The 23,105-nt window shown below is 41.1% G+C and overlaps 1 protein-coding gene across 7 annotated transcripts in view; it reads right to left on the reverse strand.

Moving 5' to 3' along the window:
• LOC148054119 (tyrosine-protein kinase Fer-like) overlaps nt 1-23,105 on the reverse strand; it is a 239,643-nt gene that overhangs the window by 42,295 nt on the left and 174,243 nt on the right. For 5 of the 7 annotated variants that reach the window (XR_015707719.1, XR_015707718.1, XM_087770965.1 and 2 more), the window contains 2 exons: nt 19,502-19,625; nt 12,723-12,764 (listed from right to left, as the gene is read on the reverse strand). Coding sequence is in view for 5 of the 7 variants with exons in the window: in XM_087770965.1 (XP_087627091.1) it covers nt 12,723-12,764; nt 19,502-19,625 (166 nt within the window). In the remaining 2 variants the exon portion in view is untranslated. The remainder of the gene's footprint in view (nt 1-12,722; nt 12,765-19,501; nt 19,626-23,105) is intronic. The other 2 variants (XM_087770962.1, XM_087770964.1) reach the window with 1 other exon arrangement.

Raw genomic sequence — 23,105 nt, forward strand, 5'->3', positions numbered from 1 at the left:
GTGATGAGTATTCATAGTATGATGAGTATTCATAGTATGATGAGTATTCAACTGTTAGGAATAAGCTGAAATTAGACACTCTGAAGGTCCCAAAAAGAAAACCAAGTGGGGCAAACTAGATTGCCTTGATCCTTGGTCCTGCCTTATCAATGAAGGGATGGGGGAGGGAAGTGTGCATCAGTGCTTCTGACCATGGCATCAAGAATGCATTTGATATTGATCAAAGAGATATAGCCTCTGTTACAGCAGAATTTCAGGCACTTCTGTTCATCTTTGAGGAAAAAAGATTTGTGTCTGGGAAGACACAATTTTGAAAGATTTAGATTAAAACTTCATCTTGAACTTCCCTGCCTTTTGATGAAAAAAATATGGATAATGCCTTCTGTGATTATCTGAATATGCTGTCTCAAGATGAACAGAAGGAAGACGTGACAAGCTTGCCCAGCACCTCTGAGCTGTCAGAACTCTGAGCTCTGTGACACTGTTAACTTGAACGTGTTACTAGGTGACTCAGATCTTTGAGCCACAAGAGCAGTATCGGAGATTGCCATTCTGGACAGGGTTATGAAAATGAAAGGACATTCTTATGCAAATACAATACAGAATTAGCCACCAGTGCAGGGATATGGGGCAGAAACCTACATAAGCATTGTGTAGCAGACTTTCAGTCATTAGACCAAGAAAAAAGTCTGAATCCCTCTCATGTAGATACATGCAGCCAGATGCTGCAAAAGGGACAGATTCTTTTTTTTGTTTTTTAAACTTAAGACCAAAACTATTTTGTATGCATAATGAGCTTTGTTAGTGCAATGGGTTTACCTGGCAAGGTTTTAGTAGCGGGGGTGTGTGTGTGTGTGTGCGCGCTGCAAGGGTGGCTTCTGTGAGAAGAGACCAGGGACTGGCCCCATGTCAGACACAGCCAGTTCCAGCTGGTTCCAAAATGGACCTGCTGATGACCAAAGCTGAGCCAATCAGCGACACTAGTGGCACCTCTGTGATAATATATTTTTAAAAGTGTTAAAACCCCCTGCACAGCAGCTGTGAGAGAGAGGAGTGAGAAAAAAATGAGAGGAACAATCCTGCAGACACCAAGGTCAGTGAAGAAGGAGGGGGAGGAGGAGCTCCAGTCACCAGAGCAGAGATTCCCCTGCAGCCCATAGGGAAGACCATGGTGAGGCAGATTGCCCCTCTGCAGCCCGTGGAGGACCATGTCAGAGCAGATATCCACACTGCAGCCTGTGGAGGAGCCCACGCAGGAGCAGGTTTTCTGGCAGGAAATGTGGCCTATGGGGGACCCACGCAGGAGCAGTCTTATCCTGAGGGACTGCACTCCATGGAAAGAACCCATGCTGGAGCAGTTCATGAAGAACTGCAGCTCGTGGGAGGGACCCATGTTGGAGTAGGGGAAAAGAGGAAGGAGTGGCAGAGACAATGTGTGATGAACTGACCACAACCCCCATTCCCCATCCCCCTCAGGATGGGAGGAGGTAGAAGAGTCAGGAGTGAAGTTGAGCTTAGGAAGAAGGGAGGGGTGGGGGGAAGGTGTTTTAGTTTTGCTTTTGTTTCTCACTATCCTACTCTATTTTTAACTGGCAATAAATTAAATTAATCTTCTCCAGCTCAAGTCTGTTTTGCCTGTGCCAATAATGGCTAAACAATCTCCCTGTCCTTATCTTGACCCACAAGCTTTTTCATCTTATTTTCCCCCCCCGTCCTGCTGAGGAGGGGGAGTGAGAGAGCAACTTGGTGGGCACTTAGCAGCCAGCCAAGGTTAACCCACCACAGTTAGTCATGAGGACTATACTGAGAAAGGATTACCGGGATCCAACCTATTAACTTCATATGCAGCAGTAGGCATCGGGTGAAGTTTCTGAATATTCACTTTCAGATTTAAAGAATCCAGATAAATTACAATATCTTTATAAAGGCCCTCAATGACATTAAGAGACTAAAGGGCAACCCTGATAAAGGTAGTATTGAGCTGTGAAATAGACACTTTTGTTGTGAAGACCAGATAAATTTGTAGAAGAGGTGTTTTGCAGGTTGCAGAGCATGAACCACTGCAACTGAATAATCTCTAACAGAGATACCAACTTAAACTTTTAATAAAGGCATTCAAATTTCTTAAATTAAAAATAGGTCTTCAGCCTCTCTCTACCTAGAAAGCACTTGTTGAAAATTTTTTTCCTCTAAAGCATGGAGAGACCAACTTTATGGTCCTACAAGCAATGATGGAATTTTCTGTAGAAACAGGCTCCCATGAGAGGAGCCCCTGAAAAAGGATGGAAGGTTGTGTGAGCAGTACAGACTGACTTATACAGAAAGTAGGCAGACTGCAAAAAAATAGTTTCAGCCAATGATTATCTTCCTACATTTAAGCTAGTTAGACTATATATAAAAAATTATAAAAGTAAACTTTAATGCTAAAATGTGAAAATATTTAGAATGTTTTCCTGAATTTTAGATGCATATCAGACATAAACTGTTTTAGAAATTCACGTCACTACATAGTACATGAACTTTAAAATAAGATACTAACTTAGCATGCATGCTTTTGTTTAGACACAGATTACAATGCAGCATTGTGCTGCCAAAAGTTTAAATACTTCAGATAGTGCATGTTTAATTGTCTCTTCATGTTATTTGTAAAGGAAATAGGTTGAGCAAGAAAAATTTAGAAGATTAAAATGATTAATGAATGACGAGGAATTATACAACTCAGTAGTTTAAATGTTGAGGAAGTAAGCCAACTGGAACCGTATTAACAGAAGAACAACTTTTTCAATGTTATTTACATAAATGAAAGACACAGTAAATATAAGGAGAGCTCATAAAGGGAAGAGAAACCAAATGAAAGGTTAGCTTGCTGAGCTGATCCCTGAGCAGTACAGCAAAAGTTTATCAACAGCATCATTTCAAATCACCTGTTTAAAAGCAATAATTTCCAGTAAGATATTCTAAGTGCATCTATTTTTAAAACCTGAAACTTCGTCTATGATACTCCAGTCTACTGCTATATGGCAAACAGAATGAAATGGAACAGTGTTCATCTGCCTCTCTCTCTTCCTAGATGACAATAGTCAAAGAGCACCATGTTAATTATTACAGGGTTGGAATTAACATACTTCAAAGTGCACATAATAGTGTGAATACTACTAAAAATAATTTTCTGGAGCATTGCAAAGCACTGACATATTCACATTGTCCAACTCTGCTTAAAATAAATGTTAAGGTCCATAATGTAGTTTTAATAGCCACTGATGAATTAAGGTTCTTGTTCAGAAAGACTACCTCAATAGCATTGCTCCCTTGGAGCACAGAAACAGGTTGAAGACTCCAAATGCCTTGGTACAGCATTAGCAGAGCATCAGCACACACTGCACCTTTAGACAGGTGCAGTGTTCCTTGGTTGCACTAGAAGCAGAGTGCTAAGTGGTGTGGAGAGGGGAGCAGAACCATTGTTTTGGCAACAGTCAACACTTCCTTGTTTTGCTTAGCAACAACAAATTGTTGTGCCGAAAGGTGAGCAGGCGGGGGAGAAGACCGGCCTGGCTGAACAGAGAGCTTTGGCTGGAACTCAGGAAAAAAAGGAGAGTTTACCACCTTTGGAAGAAGGGGCAGGCGACTCAGGAGGACTACAAGGATGTTGTGAGGTTATGCAGGGAGAAGATTCGAAAGGCAAAGGCCCAGCTGGAACTTAAACTGGCCACCACAGTTAAAGATAACAAAAAAAGTTTTTACAAATATATCAGCAACAAAAGGAGGGCCAAGGAGAATCTCCATCCTTTATTGGATGCGGAGGGAAACATTGCCACCAAGGATGAGAAGGCTGAGGTACTTAATGCCTTCTTTGCCTCAGTCTTTAATAGTCAGAGTGGTTATCCTCAGGGTATTCAGGCCCCTGAGCTGGGAGATGGAGATGGGAAGCAGAATGAAGCCCCAATTATCGAAGAGGTAACAGTTAGCGACCGGCTCCTCCACCTAGATGCTCACAAGTCTATGGGGCCAGATGGTATCCACCTGAAGATACTGAGGGAGCTGGCAGAGGAGCTGGCCAAGCCACTTTCCATCATTTATCAGCAGTCCTGGTCAACAAGGGGGGACCCAGATGACTGGAGGTTAGCAAATGTGACACCCATCTACAAGAAGGGTCAGAAGGAGGATCCCGGGAACTACAGGCCTGTTGCCTGACCTCGGTCATGGAGCAGATCGTCTTGAGTGCCATCACGCAGCACGTGCGGGACAACCGGGGGATCGGGCTCAGCCAGCATGGGTGTATGAAAGGGAGGTCCTGCTTCACTAACCGAGTATCCCTCTATCACAAGGTGACCTGCTTGGTGGATGAGGGGAAGGCTGTGGATGTTGTCTACCTGGACTTTAGTAAGGCCTTTGACACTGTCTCCCACAGCATTCTCCTGGAGAAGCTGGCTGCTCATGGCTTGGATGGGTGCACTCTGCGCTGGGTTAAAAACTGGCTGGACGGCCGAGCCCAGAGAGTGGTGGTGAATGGAGTCAAATCCAGTTGGTGGCTGGTCACGAGTGGTGTTCCCCAGGGCTCAGTGTTGGGGCCGGTCCTGTTCAATATCTTCATTGATGATCTGGATGAGGGGATTGAGTGCACCCTCAGTCAGTTTGCAGATGACACCAAGTTGGGTGGAAGTGTCGATCTGCTGGAGGGTAGGAAGGCCCTACAGAGGGACCTGGACAGGCTGGATCGTTGGGCCGGGGCCAACTGTATGAGATTCAACAAGGCTCAGTGCCAGGTCCTGCACTTGGGGCACAACCACCCCATGCAACGCTACAGGCTGGGGGAGGAGTGGCTGGAGAGCTGCCTGGCGGAAAAGGACCTGGGGGTGTTGGTTGACAGCCGCCTGAACATGAGCCAGCAGTGGGCTCAGGTGGCCAAGAGGGCCAATGGCATCCTGGCTTGTATCAGGAATAGTGTGGCCAGCAGGACCAGGAAGGTGATAGCGCCCCTGTACTGGGCACTGGCGAGGCCGCACCTCGAGTACTGTGTTCACTTTTGGGCCCCTCACTCCAAGAAGGACATTGAGGTGCTGGAGTGTGTCCAAAGAAGGGGAATGAAGCTGGTGAAGGGTCTGGAGAACAAGTCTTATGAGGAGCAGCTGAGGGAGCTGGGGTTGTTTAGCCTGGAGAAGAGGAGGCTGAGGGGAGACCTTATTGCTCTCTACAACTACCTGAAAGGAGGTTGTAGTGAGGTGGGGGTTGGTCTCTTCTCCCAAGTAACAAGGGAAAGGATGAGAGGAAATGACCTCAAGCTGTGCCAGGGGAAGTTTAGTTTGTATATTAGGAAACACTTCTTCACCGAAAGGGTAGTCAGGCACTGGAACAGGCTGCTCAGGGAAGTGGTTGAGTCTCCATCCCTGGAGGTATTGAAAAGAATGATTGACGTGGTGCTTGAGGACATGGACTTTAGTGGTGGATAGGTTAACGGTTGGACTTGATGATCTTAAGGATTCCTTTCCAACCTTAATGATTCTATGATTCTATGAACTAGGAGTCCCAAGAGCTGCTTTCCAAATTTTTTTTTTAAAGAGTTATCACAGAGATCCTCAGCCACCCATAATAGGGCTAGGAGAAGGAGGGCTTCTCTGGCCTTCCTGTATACTTGCTGCAAGTCTGTATCATTTCTCCACATAAATGTAATGTCTTTGTAATAGTTCTTCCATTAATAGTTGTTATGATTAATAGACCAAATTGAAAATAATCAACAACCTATGTAAAAACTGCAATGTTATAACTGCATGGTATCTTTGGAATCTAATAAAGTCAGAGGAAATCCTGTTTTAGTGAAAAAAAAGTTATTAGGTAAAGATGATATAGAAGTTTTCATAAAGGATATGCATAGTAAGAAATGAAAGCTCAGTACATGGTACTGAAATGTGGCAATCAAATTAAAAATTTGACTAAAATTATTTTGTAGATATGAGAGTGAATAAATTTGGGTTTGTTTTTTTTTTAAACAACATACCTATATTAAGTGGCCAACAGAAAGTAACAGTTCTTTCATCAAAGTTCACATTTGCAGTTTTGACTTTAAACAGAAAGGAATTTTTTTTTAATGTTCAGATTGTAAAAAACATTATGCTTTGAAACATTGTTTTATAGAAAACAGAGACATCATCTTATGAATAATTAAAATTTAATCCTTATTTATTACATTTATGTGGTGTTTCAACCATACCACTGACAATAATTCTCTGAAAGAATTATTGGCTGAAGCATGATCAACTATTATTGTTAACCACCAACAGTATAGAATGTTTTGATTCAGTAATAAATGATTAAATGTTTTCTAGGTATGAAAAAAGTTATAGAAAAGGAACTTTGCATGATCATTTAATTTTTTTACATGCATTGCTGAAAGAATTGTAAAAAGCTAATTAATAATGACAATAACTGTACACAGAAGTATACAGACAGAAAAGACTAATAAATTTTCTGAGAATCTACAACTTAAGTTTGTATAATAGTTCTCCAAAGAAAAAAAATACATAAAATTAATCATAAATTTAATATTTCTTCCACTACTGCTTTCTTTTATAAAGTCCTTAATATTCCCTCAGGAAATTTTATGCATTATGGGAGTCGATATCATCTTTTAAGAAATTACAGCTTGCACAATAAACTTTAATGAGTTTATGTAGTTAATAGAAAGGCAAACTCATTCCATGGAAATGTAGTCTTTCTTCATAGTCATCACCAGCACAGAAAATCACAGAAACTACAATGAAGATCTTGGGTATTGCAATATCAACTTTTAAGCACTTTCTGCCCCAGGAGGAAATGTAGTATTCAAAGAAACATGTTGTGCTAGAGGACAATAAGGTACTTCAGAACAGAACTAAACCAGCCATTCTACTGAGAACTGAATTGCTTGGAGCCAGCCAAAATGAGGCACTAGGCACAGACATGTATTTAGCTCCTATCCTCTACAAGATTTAGGTACAGAAATCAAGCAGCGAAGGTCCTCCATTTCCTTAGGAAGGAGACCTGCTCAACTTTGGAGTTCAAACCATCGCCGCCTATTTCCCAAGAGTTAGATCCCTACCAATAAACTGAACAGGAACACATTCTTCATGTAGTAACTGAACCACTAACCCAGGGAAAAATAAAATATTCAGAGTAAGTAAAAAAGAAGAAGTAGTGATATGGATAATTGTGGGAATAAATGAGATTGTGTTTGACTTTGGCGAGATGCAGCTGTGCCCTTGAGGCTTGTTACAAACAGGTTTGAAGGGATGCAAGCTGTGCCCTTGAGGCTTGTTACAAACAAGTTTGTGAAACTTAGAGGCAGCAAAATAAGGATGTGATTAGATAAGTTTCTGAAAGAGAAAAGTCGCATGCACCAGCTTGAAGAACCAATAAGTAACGCGGAAGAGACGCGTGGACACAAGACAGTAACCAATGAAATAAGTTTTGCTTGCTCGTGAACACTAGATCATATTATAAAAGGGATAGATTGTAAAAATAAAGGGTCTTCGCTTGTCTTCGCCTGAACTCATATGCGGAGTCCGTGTCTCATTCCCTTCAAATGGTGACCCCGACATGATCCGGAGGAGGCAGCGCTGCAAGTAGCGTCCGGAGGGAACCCAGCTGAATGACTCAAGCTGACGGCTTTAATCCCAGGACATCACCTTAAGAAACAGGTGAGCAGCTGGGCAGTAATCATGGGAGCTCACATATCAGCTGAAGAAGAAGCTATAGTTAAACTTTTAATGCAGCTATTAGCAAAACGAGGAGTGAAGTATGACGCATATAAAATAAAATTATTACTGAAGTTCTTGCAAAAGCAAGGGGCTCCCTCTACAGTCTCTGCAGTATTTGATGTGAAAACTTGGGAACAGGCAGGGGAGACGATTTGGGAGGCGGTGTCCAGAGGGGACACCACTGCCACCGAAGTCATGACCACCTGGCGATTAGTGACAGAGACCTTGCGCTCATGGCAAGCTGAAAAAAAAAAGAAAAAGAAAAAGAGAAAAAAAAAGAAAAAAAGAAAAAAAAGAAAAAAGGTACAAAACGCAGTCGCTCAAGCGGCGCAGATAGGGAATGATGAACTGAGTGAAAGCAAGCCCCAAGACAAGGAAGCTCTTATAGACGGGGGAAAAAGAAAAGAATGAGAACTTGGGTGAAACAAACAAGGGAACAGGACTCAGACCGCCTCCCCCAAGTTCCATTCCAATGAAACCCACTCCGTCCTGTCCCCCGTGTGCCAATGCAGCTGCCCGCGCTGCAGGCTGTACCACAGCCTGAGCGAGCCTTCGACCCCCGGGATCGGTGGGAGCAGCTCCGTAGGGAAGCGTTGAAAGATGGAGAAACCGCGGGGTTCGCGTTTCCAGTGCGGGTACAAGATAATAGACCAAACGAATGGATCCCCTTTCAATGGGATCTGATTAAGGAATTAAGGAAAACCGTCACTGTGTACAGTTTAAATGCGCCGTTTTCTCCCTCACCTGCTCCTATGCTTTCAACACCTCTGCTAGACCTTCCGATCCCTGCAATCAGTACCCCTCCACTTCCCCGCCCGCCCGCCCGCCCCCGGCCCCTGCTACGTCGGCACTCTTACCGCCTTTCTCTACTGCTTCTAACGCCGATACTCCACAAACCCATAATCAATTGCCGCCCGAGGAATGGGGGGCGTCAGCCGCTGCTATGAGGTGGCAAAAGATTAGACACCAAGCATTGCAAGCGGGAGATACAGCTTTTTGTTCGGCGGTAGCGTGTCCCATCATATGCAGCAATGGAAATGTCCCCGATGAGCATGAACCTTTTGGCTATAATGTTTTAAAAGATCTACGACAAACAGTTGCCACGCATGGACTGGGTTCTCCTTTTACACAATCCCTGCTACGGGGAATATTTACAAATGAAATAGTACCATTTGATATATGCACACTTACTAATCTTATATTGACCCCAACGCAAAAGGTGATCTTTGAAAGCACCTGGCGTACCGCCTGCCAAAACGCCACAATTATCAGTATGCAGCGACAACAAGGCGACCCTTTACAAGGGGCAGGACTCCCACAACTTATGGGGGATCCGCTGCTAAATCACCCAATGTTACAGGCACGGTTACGACCAGAGAGATTAGCACAAGGCAGAGACCTTGCTTTACAGGCATTACTAAGAGTGCCGGATGCCAGAAGAGCGACAAAATCATTTACATTAATAAAGCAAGGGACAGGAGAGGGATATATCTCATTCTTAGATCGTCTTAAAGAGGCTTTGGAAAAACAAGTCGAAAATGCAGAAGCAAGAGAGGTCTTACTCTTAAAATTAGCCTTTGAAAACGCGAATACGGACTGTAAAAAAGTGCTTTTGCCTCTAAAAAATCCCTCCTTAATGGACATGATAGAAGCTACCCAAAAGGTGGGGTCAATGTCCCATCATATGGAAACATTAGCTACAGCTTTTGCCACCACAATGAAAGTACAGCAATCATGTTTCTCCTGTGGAAAAACTGGACATTTTAAAAGAGATTGCCCACAACTAAGAAAAAGAGATACGACGAGCTCTAAACAGATATGGATTTGAAATAGCCCCTGAAAAGGAGCAAAAAACTGAGCCTTGTAAATATCTGGGCTGGAAAAATCTTGCAACAAACAAACGAACCTGCAAAAACAAAAAGGGGGAATGCCAGGAGCCACTCCAGCAGACAGACTAAGTAAAGCCGTGTATGTGTTAAACTACCTGAATATGTCTGAAAATAACATTCCTGTTATTATCTCTCATTTTCTGTCTCTTCAATCAAAAGATTTAACAGCCACACCACAGAAGGCCCGAGTTTTTACAAAATCGCTACAAACAGGTAATTGGGAAGGTCCTTTTGATCTACTAACCTGGGGCAGAGGGTATGCTTGTGTCTCAACAGATGTAGGACCTAAGTGGGTACCTGCAAGGTGTGTAAGACCGGCTCTTGCATCGGATAACAAGAACGAACAGCAGAAGACACTGAACTCCGAGAAGACTGATGGGGAATGACTTATCAGATAACCCCGAATTAATCCATAAAGCAATCAAAGATTTGAAGTTAGCAAATTACAAGTCAGTGATGGATTTGATTGGCTGAATCACTTACTAACAAGTTGGGGAATTGGCGGGTGGATAATGTCTCTAATCAAAATGGGTCTTTTCTTCTTACTAATATTTTGCGCTATAATAATGATAGTTTCTTGACTAGTGTCTTGGGTACAGAAAATGCTATAGAATATGATTAAACAAGCTTTTGTGGTAGAAAAACAAAAAGGGGAAATTGTGGGAATAAATGAGGCTGTGTTTGACTTTGACGAGATGCAGCTGTGCCCTTGAGGCTTGTTACAAACAGGTTTGAAGGGATGCAGCTGTGCCCTTGAGGCTTGTTACAAACAGGTTTGTGAAACTTAGAGGCAGCAAAATAAGGATGTGATTAGATAAGTTTCTGAAAGAGAAAAGTCGCGTGCACCAACTTGAAGAACCAATAAGCAGCGCGGAAGAGACGTGTGGATGCAAGACAGTAGCCAATGAAATGGGTTTTGCTTGCTCGTGAACGCTAGATCATATTATAAAAGGGATAGATTGTAAAAATAAAGGGTCTTCGCTTGTCTTTCACCTGAACTCATATGTGGAGTCCGTGTCTCATTCCCTTCAGATAATAACATGGAAGAACTGGACCAAAGAGCCTGATCATCTCACCACAGAATACAAAAAAAGAAGCAGTAGTAATTTGAATAAATATATGGAAGTACTGGACCACAGAACTCAATCATCTCACTATTGAATGTCTTTTTTAATTCAAGATATGACAGACTTCCAGAACATTAACTCTAGTGACTGAAAGGAAAGCTTGAGTAAGGAATATACCTTGATTGCTGTTTGTACCCATCTTCTTACATGCATGGTGTGTATAAGGAAAATAAGTGATTTGAATATGATACCAACTTTATGCTTGGCACTGGGAATGTTTATTAATTTTTTACTTTTAAGATTTAAACTTCTATTATAGCATACTCCTATTAATTCATGTTGAATTTTTTTTACATTATTTTAAAAAATAAGCTGATTCTTAATTTGTTTGTAAACTACTTCAACAAGGGAAAAATCAATTTATTTCTCAAGTAAAGCAGTGAAACTGTGTACAAAACACTATCAGTGCTCAAAGTAATTAACAGATGTCCTGGTTTCAGCTGGAATAGAGTTAATTTTCTTCCTAGTAGCTGGTATAGTGCTGTGTTTTGGATTTAGGATGAGAATAATGTTGATAACACGCTGATGTTTTAGTTGTTGCTCAGTAGCGCTTACACTAGTCAAGGACTTTTCAGCTTCCCATGCTCGGCCTGGTTCACAAGAACCTGGGAGAGGGCACAGCCAGGACAGCCGACCCAGACTGGCCAAAGGGCTATTCCATACCGTATTCCATAAGTATTCCATACTTGAACATGAGCCAACAGTGTGCCCTGGAGGCCAAGAGGGCCAACCGTGTCCGGGGGTGCATCAAGCACTGTATTGCTAGCCGGTCAAGGAAGGTGATTGTCCCGCTCTACTCTGCACTGGTGCAGCCTCATCTTGAGTACTGTGTGCAGTTTTGGGCGCTACAGTACAAAAAGGATACGAAGCTACTAGAGAGTGTCCAGAGAGCCACAAAGATGGTGAAGGGTTTAGAGGGGAAGCCGTATGCGGAGTGGCTGAAGTCACTTGGTCTGTTCTCATCGCGGTCTACAGCTTCCTCACAAGGGGAAGAGGAGGGGCAGGCGCTGATCTCTTCTCCCTGGCGACCAATGATAGGACCCGAGGGAACGGCAGGAAGATATGCCAGGGGAGGTTTAGGCTGGACATTAGGAAAAGGTTCTTCACCCAGAGGGTGGTGGAGCACTGGAACAGGCTCCACCGGGAGGTAGTCACGGCGCCAAGCCTGACAACATTCAAGAAGCATTTGGACAACGCCCTCAGACATATGGTGTGAATTTTGGGGTTGTCCTATGCAGGGACAGGAGTTGGCCTAGATGATTCTTGTGGGTCCCTTCTAACTCAGGACATTCTATGATTCTATGATACTGTATGACATCATGCTCAGTATATAAACTGGGGGAGTTGGCTGGGGGGCAGTGATCGCTGCTTGGGGACGTGCTGGGCATTGTTCGGCAGCTGGTGAGCAATTGTATAGTGTATCACTTGCTTTGTATATTATTATTGTATATCATTATTATTATTATTATTATTATTATTATTATTATTATTATTATTATTATTATTATTATTTATACTGCTATTACTACTATTCTATTTTATTTTACTTCAGTTAATTAACTGTTCTTATCTCAACCCACGAGTTTTCTCACTTTCACCCTTCCATCTCCTCCCCATCCCACCGGGAGGGGGGAGTGAGTGAGCAGCTGTGTGGTGCTTAGTTGCTGGCTGGGGTTAAACTACGACAACAGAAAAAAGGAAAATATTTCTGCTAGTTTCAATTAGAATCATATATGTTTTAATTGTAGATACAGCTGAAACAAAATTTTCATACAGAAATAATATTTTCAAAACCTGTCCCTTTGATTTTAAGAGGTTTTACTGACTATCAAATGATAAAAACAGAGAAAAAACAAAAGGTAACTGCTTCTATCAATATTAAAATATTTTATCCAATAATAATTTGAATTATTTTCATTAAGAGAGGGGAAAATAAAACAAACAACAAATATATTCAAATTCTCTGAACCACATACCTGCATCTTTTTTCCTGTATTGCCACAGCGTTGGTTTGGAAACTAAAAATAAATTATGGACAAATGCATTCAACATATGCAATCACATACTGGAAAAGAAGATCAGTCATAAACGCTTATTGAACCATCACATCTATGCTAATCTTGTTGTACTAGGTCTGGTTGGGATAGAGCTAAGTTTCTTCATAATAGCCTGTAAGTTGCTGTGTTTTAGATTTGTGGCTAAAACAGTGTTGATAACAGACCAGAGTTTGGCTATTTCTGAACAGTGCTTGCACAGTGTCAAGGCCTTCTCTCTTTCTCACTCTGCCCCCTCAGGGAGTAGGCTGGGGTGAGCAAGAGATTGGGAGGGGACACAACTGGGACAGCTGACCCAAACTGACCAAAGAGATATTCCATAATATATAACGTCATGTTCAGCAATAAAAGCTGGGGGGGGGAAGTTTTTCAAGGTAGCTGTTGCTTGGAGATTGGGCATCGGTCTGCTGGTGGGAGGTGATGAATGACTGCCTTTGCATCACTTGCTTTTTTCTTTTTTTCCTTCACTTATTAAGCTGTCTTTATCTCAACCCATAAGTTTTTCTTGCTTTTGCCCTTCTGATTCTCTCCCCCATCCTGCTGTGAGGGAGTGACTGAGTGACTGGGCGGGGACTTAGCTGCTGGCAGGGCTTTAGAGGTTAAAGACAAATTTGATCAGAGTGCACTAGACTGAATTTATAGTTTTTAGACCTGTTTATCTGTTACTTGCTGTTGCTGTTTGCAGTGTTGACTTGTTTGTTCATGACGTTGGTTTATTTGTTCCCTCACCTGCTCTGTGGTGTGCTCCCACTCTTGCTGTGCATCAAAATCCAGGGCTTGTTAATGGCTGCTTTTGGCTTTTGCTGTTTGCTATGCAGTTTATCACTTTATTTTGCTTTGCCTGGGAGAGCTATGATAAAAGCACCTCCCCCTTCTTCTCAGGGGTAGATGTTTCCTGCCTTGTTACAATGGTCTTCAATTTCTTGAACATCCCAGAATGCTTGTATTGGTGTGTGTCGTGAATCTGATTTCGGCTTTTCCTAAGGTTAACCAACTAGTTGGGAATGCCACATGGGGATGTGCCCTGAGGTAGTCTGATCATGGGTGGCAAGGTGCGTGGGAGAATTTGAGCAGGTGCCTAGACCAGTTTTCACCTCCAATGGTGTGGGACTTCATGCCCCAACAGGCATGGAATCCTGTTGAAGTGGCAGAACACTTGAAGAAAGGATGCCTTGCCTATACCATAGAGATACAACTTCTTGCACTGTGCTGGGGCCAGGCCTACGCCTATCGAGCCTGTGTCTGTTTGGGCGAGAGGGTCTCTGGATCTGAGGCCTTACAAACAGAATCTGTGGCTAAGCCAGAGACCCAACCATCAACTATAACAGTTGCTCCTATATTCAAAAAGAAACAATGGAAGTGCAAGTCAACTTGGTTAATAAAGGAGGAAGAAGCTCCTCCTGAGAGGGAGCAGGAGGAAGAATCAGAAAAGGCAGCCTGTTCTGCAGCAAAACAGCCGCAAGAACAAGAGAGGGAAGAGACAGAAATCATAATTGAGTCAGAAACCACCCGGTCTCTATCCCTGAGTGATCTGCGAGATATATGGAAAGATTACAGCCATCATCCAGGCCAGAAAATTATCACCCGGTTGCTCCCATGCTGGGTTATTGGGGTCAGGAATTAGAGAGTAATGAAGCCTGGAAGCTGGGATCCCTCACTAGGCACTCGGGAATCGACAAAGGAATCGGAAGAGGGGCAACAATCCACAGCCTCTGGAGGCGGCTCCTGTCAAGCATGAAGGCAAGGTATTCCCTCAAGGAAGATCTTGTAAACTACAAAAGCAAGTACTCTATCGCAGAGGAAGGTGTCCAGTATCTGAGGGAATTAGCAGTGGTGGAGGCGATCTACAGCAACCTGGACAACAACCAGGCCTCCAAAGATCTGGATGATGTCCAGTGCATGCGGTCCATGTGGCAGAAGGTGTATGGAATGTACCACTGTCATATGCCAGCACCCTAGCAATAATAGATTGGACAGATTGAGGCACCAAATGTGGATAGACTGGCCTGCCAGCTCCAGCAATTCAAAGAGAATCTCTCTTCCTCACCAGCCCTATGGGCCTACGTCTCAGCTATCATCTCGACTGTCCCAACATGCAGTGTGAGGAAAAATAGTGGGCAAAAAGGATCCATTCGTGAAAATAACCCATGACTTGAGTTGTACAATGCCATAGTTGTATGATGCCATAGTTGTATGTCAGAAGTACTACAGCAGGAGCCTTCCGAACCAATGGAGGATGAACCTTGAAAGGAACCGAGCAAGTGCAGCAGTGATGCAACCTGAGCTGGTTTCAGCTCCCAACAATCCAACACAACACACCATCTTTCCTCTCCTGAATGACCATCACAACAGATGGAGCCCAAGTCATGGACTAAATGAACTGATGGCCCTATAGACTAGGGGTATGATATCTGTGCATATGTCAAAGGACAGGGAAGGGCGTGGTGGTGGTTGATGAGAATGTATTGAATACTGTAGGACCTGAACATGATGCAAATGGTATGGAATAAGGGGTGGAGATTGTACTGGGTGTGGCTGGGATGGAGTTAATTTTCTTCATAACAGCTTGTATGTTGCTGTGTTTTAGATTTGTGGCTAAAAACAATATTGATAACACACCAATGTTTTAGCTATTTCTGAACAGTGCTTGCACAGTGTCAAGGCCTTCTCTCTTTCTTACTCTGCCCCCTCAGGGAGTAGGCTGGGGTGGTCAAGAAGTTGGGAGGGGACACAGCAGGGACAGCTGACCTGAACTGACCAAAGAGATATTGCTCTTTAATCAGTACAAAGAGAGAGCAAAAAACTAGTGATTTCTGGAATCTAGATGAGATGAAAATGCAGATCAAAGAATCATTCATGTGCAAGCATTCCAACCTGAGAAATTTAAAATTTATATCTGCACCTACTAAAACACCATAGCACATATAAAAATAGAAAACAGAGGTAAATTAGTTGTTGCACTGCCTCAGATGCTGAAAGACTAAGCAAAAGCATGACTGAATTGGCAATTTAAAAAAGCCAGTTCAAATTTAAATATAACTTCAAAATATAAAAACTAAGTATAGCCAGTGCACTATAACTAAAAAGTGGCATTAAGTAATTTTAATAAGCTGCTGAGCAGTCTTTAGTTTCACATTAACAGCAAATCAAATGCACATGCTACTACAAATAAGTCACCTAATGTCTAAAAAAAACCCAGAAAACCCCAACAAAAAAAAAACCTACACAAGGGTTCCAAATAAATCTTTAAAACAACAAATAGGAGTACTGCATAGCATACTAGCAAAACAATTTCTTTTTCATTGCAACCTACACAACAGAAACCATTTCTAATTAAGTATTATTTAAGATCCTTTTTTCTTGGTCAAAATAGTAATCAAAGCCTTTTGACTTCTAATTAAAAAAAAAACCCGAAAAACTGCTGCTTAGTCTATTTTGTCTCTATTTAATTTTCTTACCTTTTTTGTTTTCTCTAAAAAAAATACTTTTAGTTGATGAATTTTCTGACAAACAAGTGTTTCTTGTTCTTTTAAACTGGTTTTGTTTTTTTTTTCATAATGCTAAATCTTCTTCCTACTATAAATCAAGTTGTTCTATTCTAATCTACACGGTCTCAGCATTAAATTTATCCATGACTAGATTGCATCCTTGTTTTACCTGATCCATAAAGGAGGGAACAAGGGTTCCCATATTCCTTGTACAGACCATACAGTCACACAGTTGCACCTTCATTGCTCAAGTAAGGAGGGGCTGAAACTCTAACGGGGTTGAGTCCTGTACACCTGAGAGCTTTCTTACAAAGCACTAGAGAGTTTGACTTTTCCCTGGTAGCCTGTCACTCTCTTCTTTAACATATTTGCAGCATAGCACCGGAGTGCTGCACCTGGTAGTGTGCAGTAGGTTCAAAGTACCCAGCAAGTAATAAACATTCTGTGCTTCTGTGGCAGACATATCCAAGTTTTCTAGACAACAGGATCTCCAACCATTCCCCAGGGTGCCCAGAAATCCTGGGCAAATGTTCAAGCTCCTCAACATTTCAAACAGAAAACATACCTAGAAATTTTTTATGTATGCTAATCCTAATAAAATGCAATTTAGTCTTTGGTAAAACATGTTTTAAAATTTCATGAGCTACTTTCCTAGAGTGAGCATTTGCCAATTAACCGGTGTTAGTAACTCAAAAAAGCCCCAATAATTATGTAGTGCCTGTAGTATTACTACTAAAAAATCATTAAACTTGGTTGGTTGTCATCCTGATTCAAATTTTTTCATTATATTTTCCTATCAAATTTAGAACCATTAGCTCATAAATATAAGCATACACTATGCCCAACCATAGAAGTCTGAAAAATCTTAAAGAACCCCAAAATAAGAAAGTTAATAAAAATAAAAAGTTAAAATAATACTGGAAATGCATATTTTGATTTATTATCCTGTGTGTTTCATAAAAGTAAGCAGTGTTCCTGAAGATATTATTTGACTACTTGAAACAGTTTTGAAACTGCAACTTTCTTCAGGGCATGTTTATTAAAAATTTTGATTCTGCCTTTATGGAAAGTGGCAGATATGATAAACTTCTGTGATAATCTGTGATAATAATAAACAATTTTTGTGATTCTGAAAGTTAAAAGGTAAACAGAACTGAAAGACCTTTTTCCCCCATGTGTACCACAGTATGTGTAACCCAGGCTCTGTGCACTGGCAAAATCTATGGTACTAAGAAAACAGAAAATTAGATTGCAGTTCTATTTCCTGGCTTTAGACCCACATGACATATTTGCATTCAGATTTCTAAACTTATCATAATGAAACCCGCATACGGTAAGACATTGCTACATACATGTCCTCTCTGAAATGTATTCTTTGAATCACAAATTATTATCTTTTCAAATATACCTTAAAAACAAACAAACAACAACAAAAAAAATTATGAAGACAGAAGTTAGGGGAAACTAGCAATTAAAAAGGGATATTAACCATTATCATAAGTTTTAGCTCAATCACTATACAGTTCATCCACAAGCCATCATGGATATAATAAAGTTATTTGAAAGACAGCACTTGATGTAATGAGTAGTAATGTAAATGAGTCTTTAAAGTTTACTCTAAATAGCAGAAAAATATCTGTTCCTATTCAATGCTAACTGTCAGTGTCTCTCTCACAGGTATGTTGAGGCCATATAGTAACTAGAACAGTACTAATTAAGGCAGACGAGCAACAAAATGCTTTTTACAGAGTTTAAAGGGGAGGGGAAACAGCACTTCTCAAAAAATAATTCTTTCTAAAATTGTTTATATTTTGCAGGTGTCACATTACCATTTAATGAATAGATACAGTAATCTTTTTCAGTAATCATAATTAAGACATTACACAATACACTTCCAATATAGTGTAGTTGTTTAGTTGTTTAGTTATTTAGTTATTTCTTTTCCCCTTGATTTTATTTTCTAAGAACACGAGATCTAAATAGGCCCTTCTCATCAAACGTTGATACAACAGTTAAAGAAATGAGTAAATACTACAACATTTATGAGGATAGTGAAAATCACTAATGCTATTAATTGCTTTGATTTGTATGCCATTATTTTCTTAACAAATAGAGTCAGGCTAAAATGCATTCTACCATGACAGAATGCTGGGACTTTAATTATACCTTTCCCCATGTTGTTTAAAATACTTTTCTGGGATTTCCCATAAGGAATATTCTACAGTTTTACATAGGAAGTATGGGTTTTTTGCTTCAGTCTTACTTATATATTATGATCTGACAGAAGTGTTTCAATTAATTTCTTCTTCAGAATAATTTATAAACAGCATAAGATAACTATTTTATTTAGGTATCCTTAAATCAAGTCAAACACAAAAAACCTAGTAAAAACATATAAATGATACTTACAATAATACTATAATATTTTATAAATAGGTTTTAAACTTATTCTTGTTGGAAGAATATGTTTAAAGATAAATCTACTTCTTGTCTGGCAGCATGTAGAACAATTAATTTTTGATAAAAACCTAAGAGAAATGCTGTTCAGTTCTCATTAGAACTGTGCTAAGTATGAAATGGGCTGATTTTGTAAGCTAAGTGGCCCAGAGTTTAGCTACAAATATTCAGAAAAGCAAACCAGAAATCATCAGTATCATAAATGAAAATGTTATTTTATAATTTCCTCTGGAAAGGGAATTATCATCATGTTTCTGTCTCATATTTCAGATTGATAGTAGCAGGTTTATAAACTGTGATATTTTGAGAGAATTTTTAATTTTTTTTTTTTTGAAAGAACAATTTACATTCCCTTTGATACACACTCAGTTAAGCAGTTCCATAACAGAGTCAAGCTGGAGAAGAAACAAAAAGGAAATAAGGTACCCCAAAAGCATAAGGCCTGATCATCTTCAGTATTGCAGAGAAAACAGTCAAGACAATTAATAATGTTTTAATATACAGAACTCCAGCTTCTCTCCCTTGATCATCTGCAATATCAGTGTATTTCCCTGAAACACACTGCAAACATACCTGAACTTCTGTTTTGGCTATACAAGTATCTTAAAATTTCAGGGAGGACTTAAGATGCATAGATTGCCATGATTCATTGACACTAAAATTAATTGCCATTATTAAACACCACTATACATTTAACCTGCTAACAGTTCAAGTGATCAAAATTACAATACTGAAAATAAATATCATCTTCCTTACCTGTGTATACAGTTTTTAGATTCAAGATATGCCATACCAGAAGCAGCATCTAATGAACATTTCACTAACTGTTTGGTTTTGAGCTCATCCTTCTTTTTTCTTAAAAAGGACAGGAAATCTCCTCCTAGAGAAACAGACAGACAGACAATGAGACAAGAGAGAGAAATGTCAGTATTGTATCTATTATTAGGGACGCAAGACTGAACAAAATGCAGCTATCGGCTATTCTCCTCAACCCATCAGTCTGAAGTTACTTTAAGAAAAAAGGAATGCACTATCACCAGATGTGGTTCCCCTAAGCTCCCTTAAATATTAAGTGCTTAAAAGTGATAACTGCACAAAGCGTGACAGAAGTTAAGCAAAACCTGTGTTTGTATATCAAAAATCTTCACTAGTATACACATTTATATGCAAAGTATTGACAAAAACAACTGATATTTTGTGATAAATTTGTGTCTCTAATTACAGAATGGTTGCTGGAAAGGTTACAAAGTGTTTTACTTCTTGGGCAATATTAACTGCCTATTTCACGCTGGCAATTAAAGGCAAACAGTTATTACTGGGACTTCAGAGCCTTCAAAGGATTTCCAAAAGAGAATCTGAATTTGCAAAAGAGTTTCAGAAACAGTGATTTAGGACAAAGATAAACACGGGAGACATTATATAAACACTGCAATGACAAAAAATCACAGTATAGCTTTCCATGTCACAATAATTACTTGCTAATTTATAGCCAGCCATTGCTCCAGTCTTTGTTTCTTTTCACTTTGCACTGAACTGACTACAGCAATTCTCTATCACAAGTAATACTCTATGACACAATCTGAGAAATTATTGACCCAGTCTGGTAACTGACAAAAAGCAGATATAGCTAGAGAGAAGGAAGATGACCACTCCATTGAAATAGGTGTAATTTCTTCCACATATAAACAGAATTATTCTGATTACAGCAGACAGTTAAAAATAATTTTTAAGCATCCCTCCTCCACACACACACAAGCAATATTGCATTCAGAGCTGACTAAAATTATTTTTTATATACTGAGCACTCACTGCTCAGTACATAGGAATCATCTTTTAATAAGTATTATTATACGTCTATATGAATGTGAAATTCTTCCAGTGTTGAAAAATTGTGGCATTGCTTGTATGGGAACAGTAAATCAAGGCAGCTTAAAAAAAACACCCTGTAAGTTTTTTTTCCTAAAAAAACAACTAACCAGAATCAACCAGTTTTAAATATTGAAAATCACAACACATAAGTGCATTAATCATATGCTGGAGGATGCCTGAATTTTGGTCCTATGAGACAGGGACACATCAGGGTCCTGTCAGAACCAGGCTCCAGGCCATCAGAGCAATAACTGCCTTGCAAGACTTGCCTTGCAAGGACTTTTAATTGAAAAATTGTATATAATCTTATAAGTTCCTTTCTAATATGCTTAAGCAAGCAGATGAAGATCCTAATTTTCATCAGCTCATTTTTGAACAGATGGAAAGGTTCTCATCTTCTTATATTACAATGTCAAATCGGCAGAGTATGAGCCTGTAACTTTCCAATACAAACATACCATCAGAAGGTGATTTAGACTTGCTAATTTATCTTCAGTGCTTGACATGCACTGCATGAATTTCTAGATTTTTGAGCAAAAATAGCACAGTATACTTCAGTTGTACACAGTATAATTTATGCTTATCATCAAAACATAGTTTAGTAATTCTAATATCTCAGAATCACAATAGGGAAAAAAGTCACCAAGGACATGTTTTTATTAGTAGTATTTTACTGGTATTTGTTACTGAATAAAGGTCATGAAAATGTCTTTTAGATACTCTGTTCAACCTTGATTTGAAAGCACTGTTAGTTACAGTCCCACACAGTCCCATATGGCCAGTGCAAAAGTCTAATGGAGAGTGGAGACTAACAGTACACTATCAGGGCCTGAATAAAGTCACACTGCCGCTGAGTGCTGCCATGCCAGACATGCTAGAACTTCAATATGAACTGGAGTCAAAGGCAGCCAAGTGGTATGCCACAAATGATATCGCTAATGCGTTTTTCTCAATCCCTTTGGCACCGGAGTACAGGCCACAGTTTGCTTTCACTTGGAGGGGCCTCCAGTACACCTGGAATCGACTGCCCCAGGGGTGGAAACACAGCCCCACCATTTGCCATGGACTGATCCAGACTGCACTGGAACAGGGTGGGGCTCCGGAACACCTGCAATACATTGATGACATCATCATATGCGGCAATACAGCAGAAGAGGTTTTTGAGAAAGGGAAGAACATAGTCCAAAATCCTTCTGGAGGCCGGCTTTGCCATAAAACAAAGTAAGGCCAAGGGACCTGCACAGGAGATCCAGTTCTTAGAAATAAAATGGCAAGATGGACGTCATCAGATCCCAATGGATGTGATCAACAAAATAACAGCCGTGTCTCCACCAACCAGCAAAAAGGAAACACAGGCTTTCTTGGGCGCTGTGGGTTTTTGGAGAATGCATATTCCAAATTACAGTCTGATCGTAAGCCCTCTCTGTGAAGTGACCCGGAAGAAGAACGATTGCAAATGGGGCCCTGAGCAAGGACAAGCCTTTGAACAAATTAAACAGGAGATAGATCATGCAGTAGCCCTTGGGCCAGTTGGGGCAGGGCAAGATGTAAAAAATGTGCTCTACACTGCAGCCGGGGAGAACGGCCCTACCTGGAGCCTCTGGCAGAAAGCACCAGGGGAGACTCGAGGTCGACCCTTAGGGTTTTGGAGTCGGGGATACAGAGGATCCGAGGCCCACTATACTCCAACTGAAAAAGAGATATCGGCAGCATATGAAGGGGTTCGAGCTGCTTCGGAAGTGGTTGGTACTGAAGCACAGCTCCTCCTGGCACCCCGACTGCCGGTGCTGGCCTGGATGTTCAAAGGGAGAGTCCCCTGTACACATCATGCAACTGATGCTACATGGAGTAAGTGGGTCGCACTGATCACACAACGGGCTCAAATAGGAAACCCCAGTCGCCCAGGAATCTTGGAAGTGATCATGGAGTGGCCAGAAGGCAAAGATTTCGGAATATCGCCAGAGGAGGAGGTGACGCCTGCTGAGGAGGCCCCACCGTATAATAAACTGCCAGAAAATGAGAAGCAATATGCCCTGTTCACTGATGGGTCCTGTCGCCTTGTGGGGAAGCATCGGAGGTGGAAGGCTGCTGTAATTGAGTCCTGTATGACAAGTCGCAGAAACTGCTGAAGGAGAAGGTGAATCGAGTCAGTTTGCAGAGGTGAAAGCCATCCAGCTGGCTTTGGATATTGCTGAAAGAGAAAAGTGGCCAATGCTCTATCTCTATACTGACTCATGGATGGTGGCAAATGCCCTGTGGGGGTGGTTACAGCAATGGAAGCAGAGCAACTGGCAGCGCAGAGGCAAACCCATCTGGGCCGCTGCATTGTGGCAAGATATTGCTGCCCGGATAGAGAACCTGGCTGTAAAAGTACATCACGTAGGTGCTCACGTACCCAAGAGTGGAGCAACTGAAGAACATCAAAACAATCAGCAGGTGGATCAGGCTGCTAAGACTGAAGTGGCTCAGGTGGATCTGGACTGGGCCCATG

Source organism: Nipponia nippon, unplaced genomic scaffold (genome assembly GCF_047370975.1).
Source record: "Nipponia nippon isolate SJK-2023a ecotype South Korea unplaced genomic scaffold, ASM4737097v1 scaffold_34, whole genome shotgun sequence".
NCBI classification, from domain to species: domain Eukaryota; kingdom Metazoa; phylum Chordata; class Aves; order Pelecaniformes; family Threskiornithidae; genus Nipponia; species Nipponia nippon.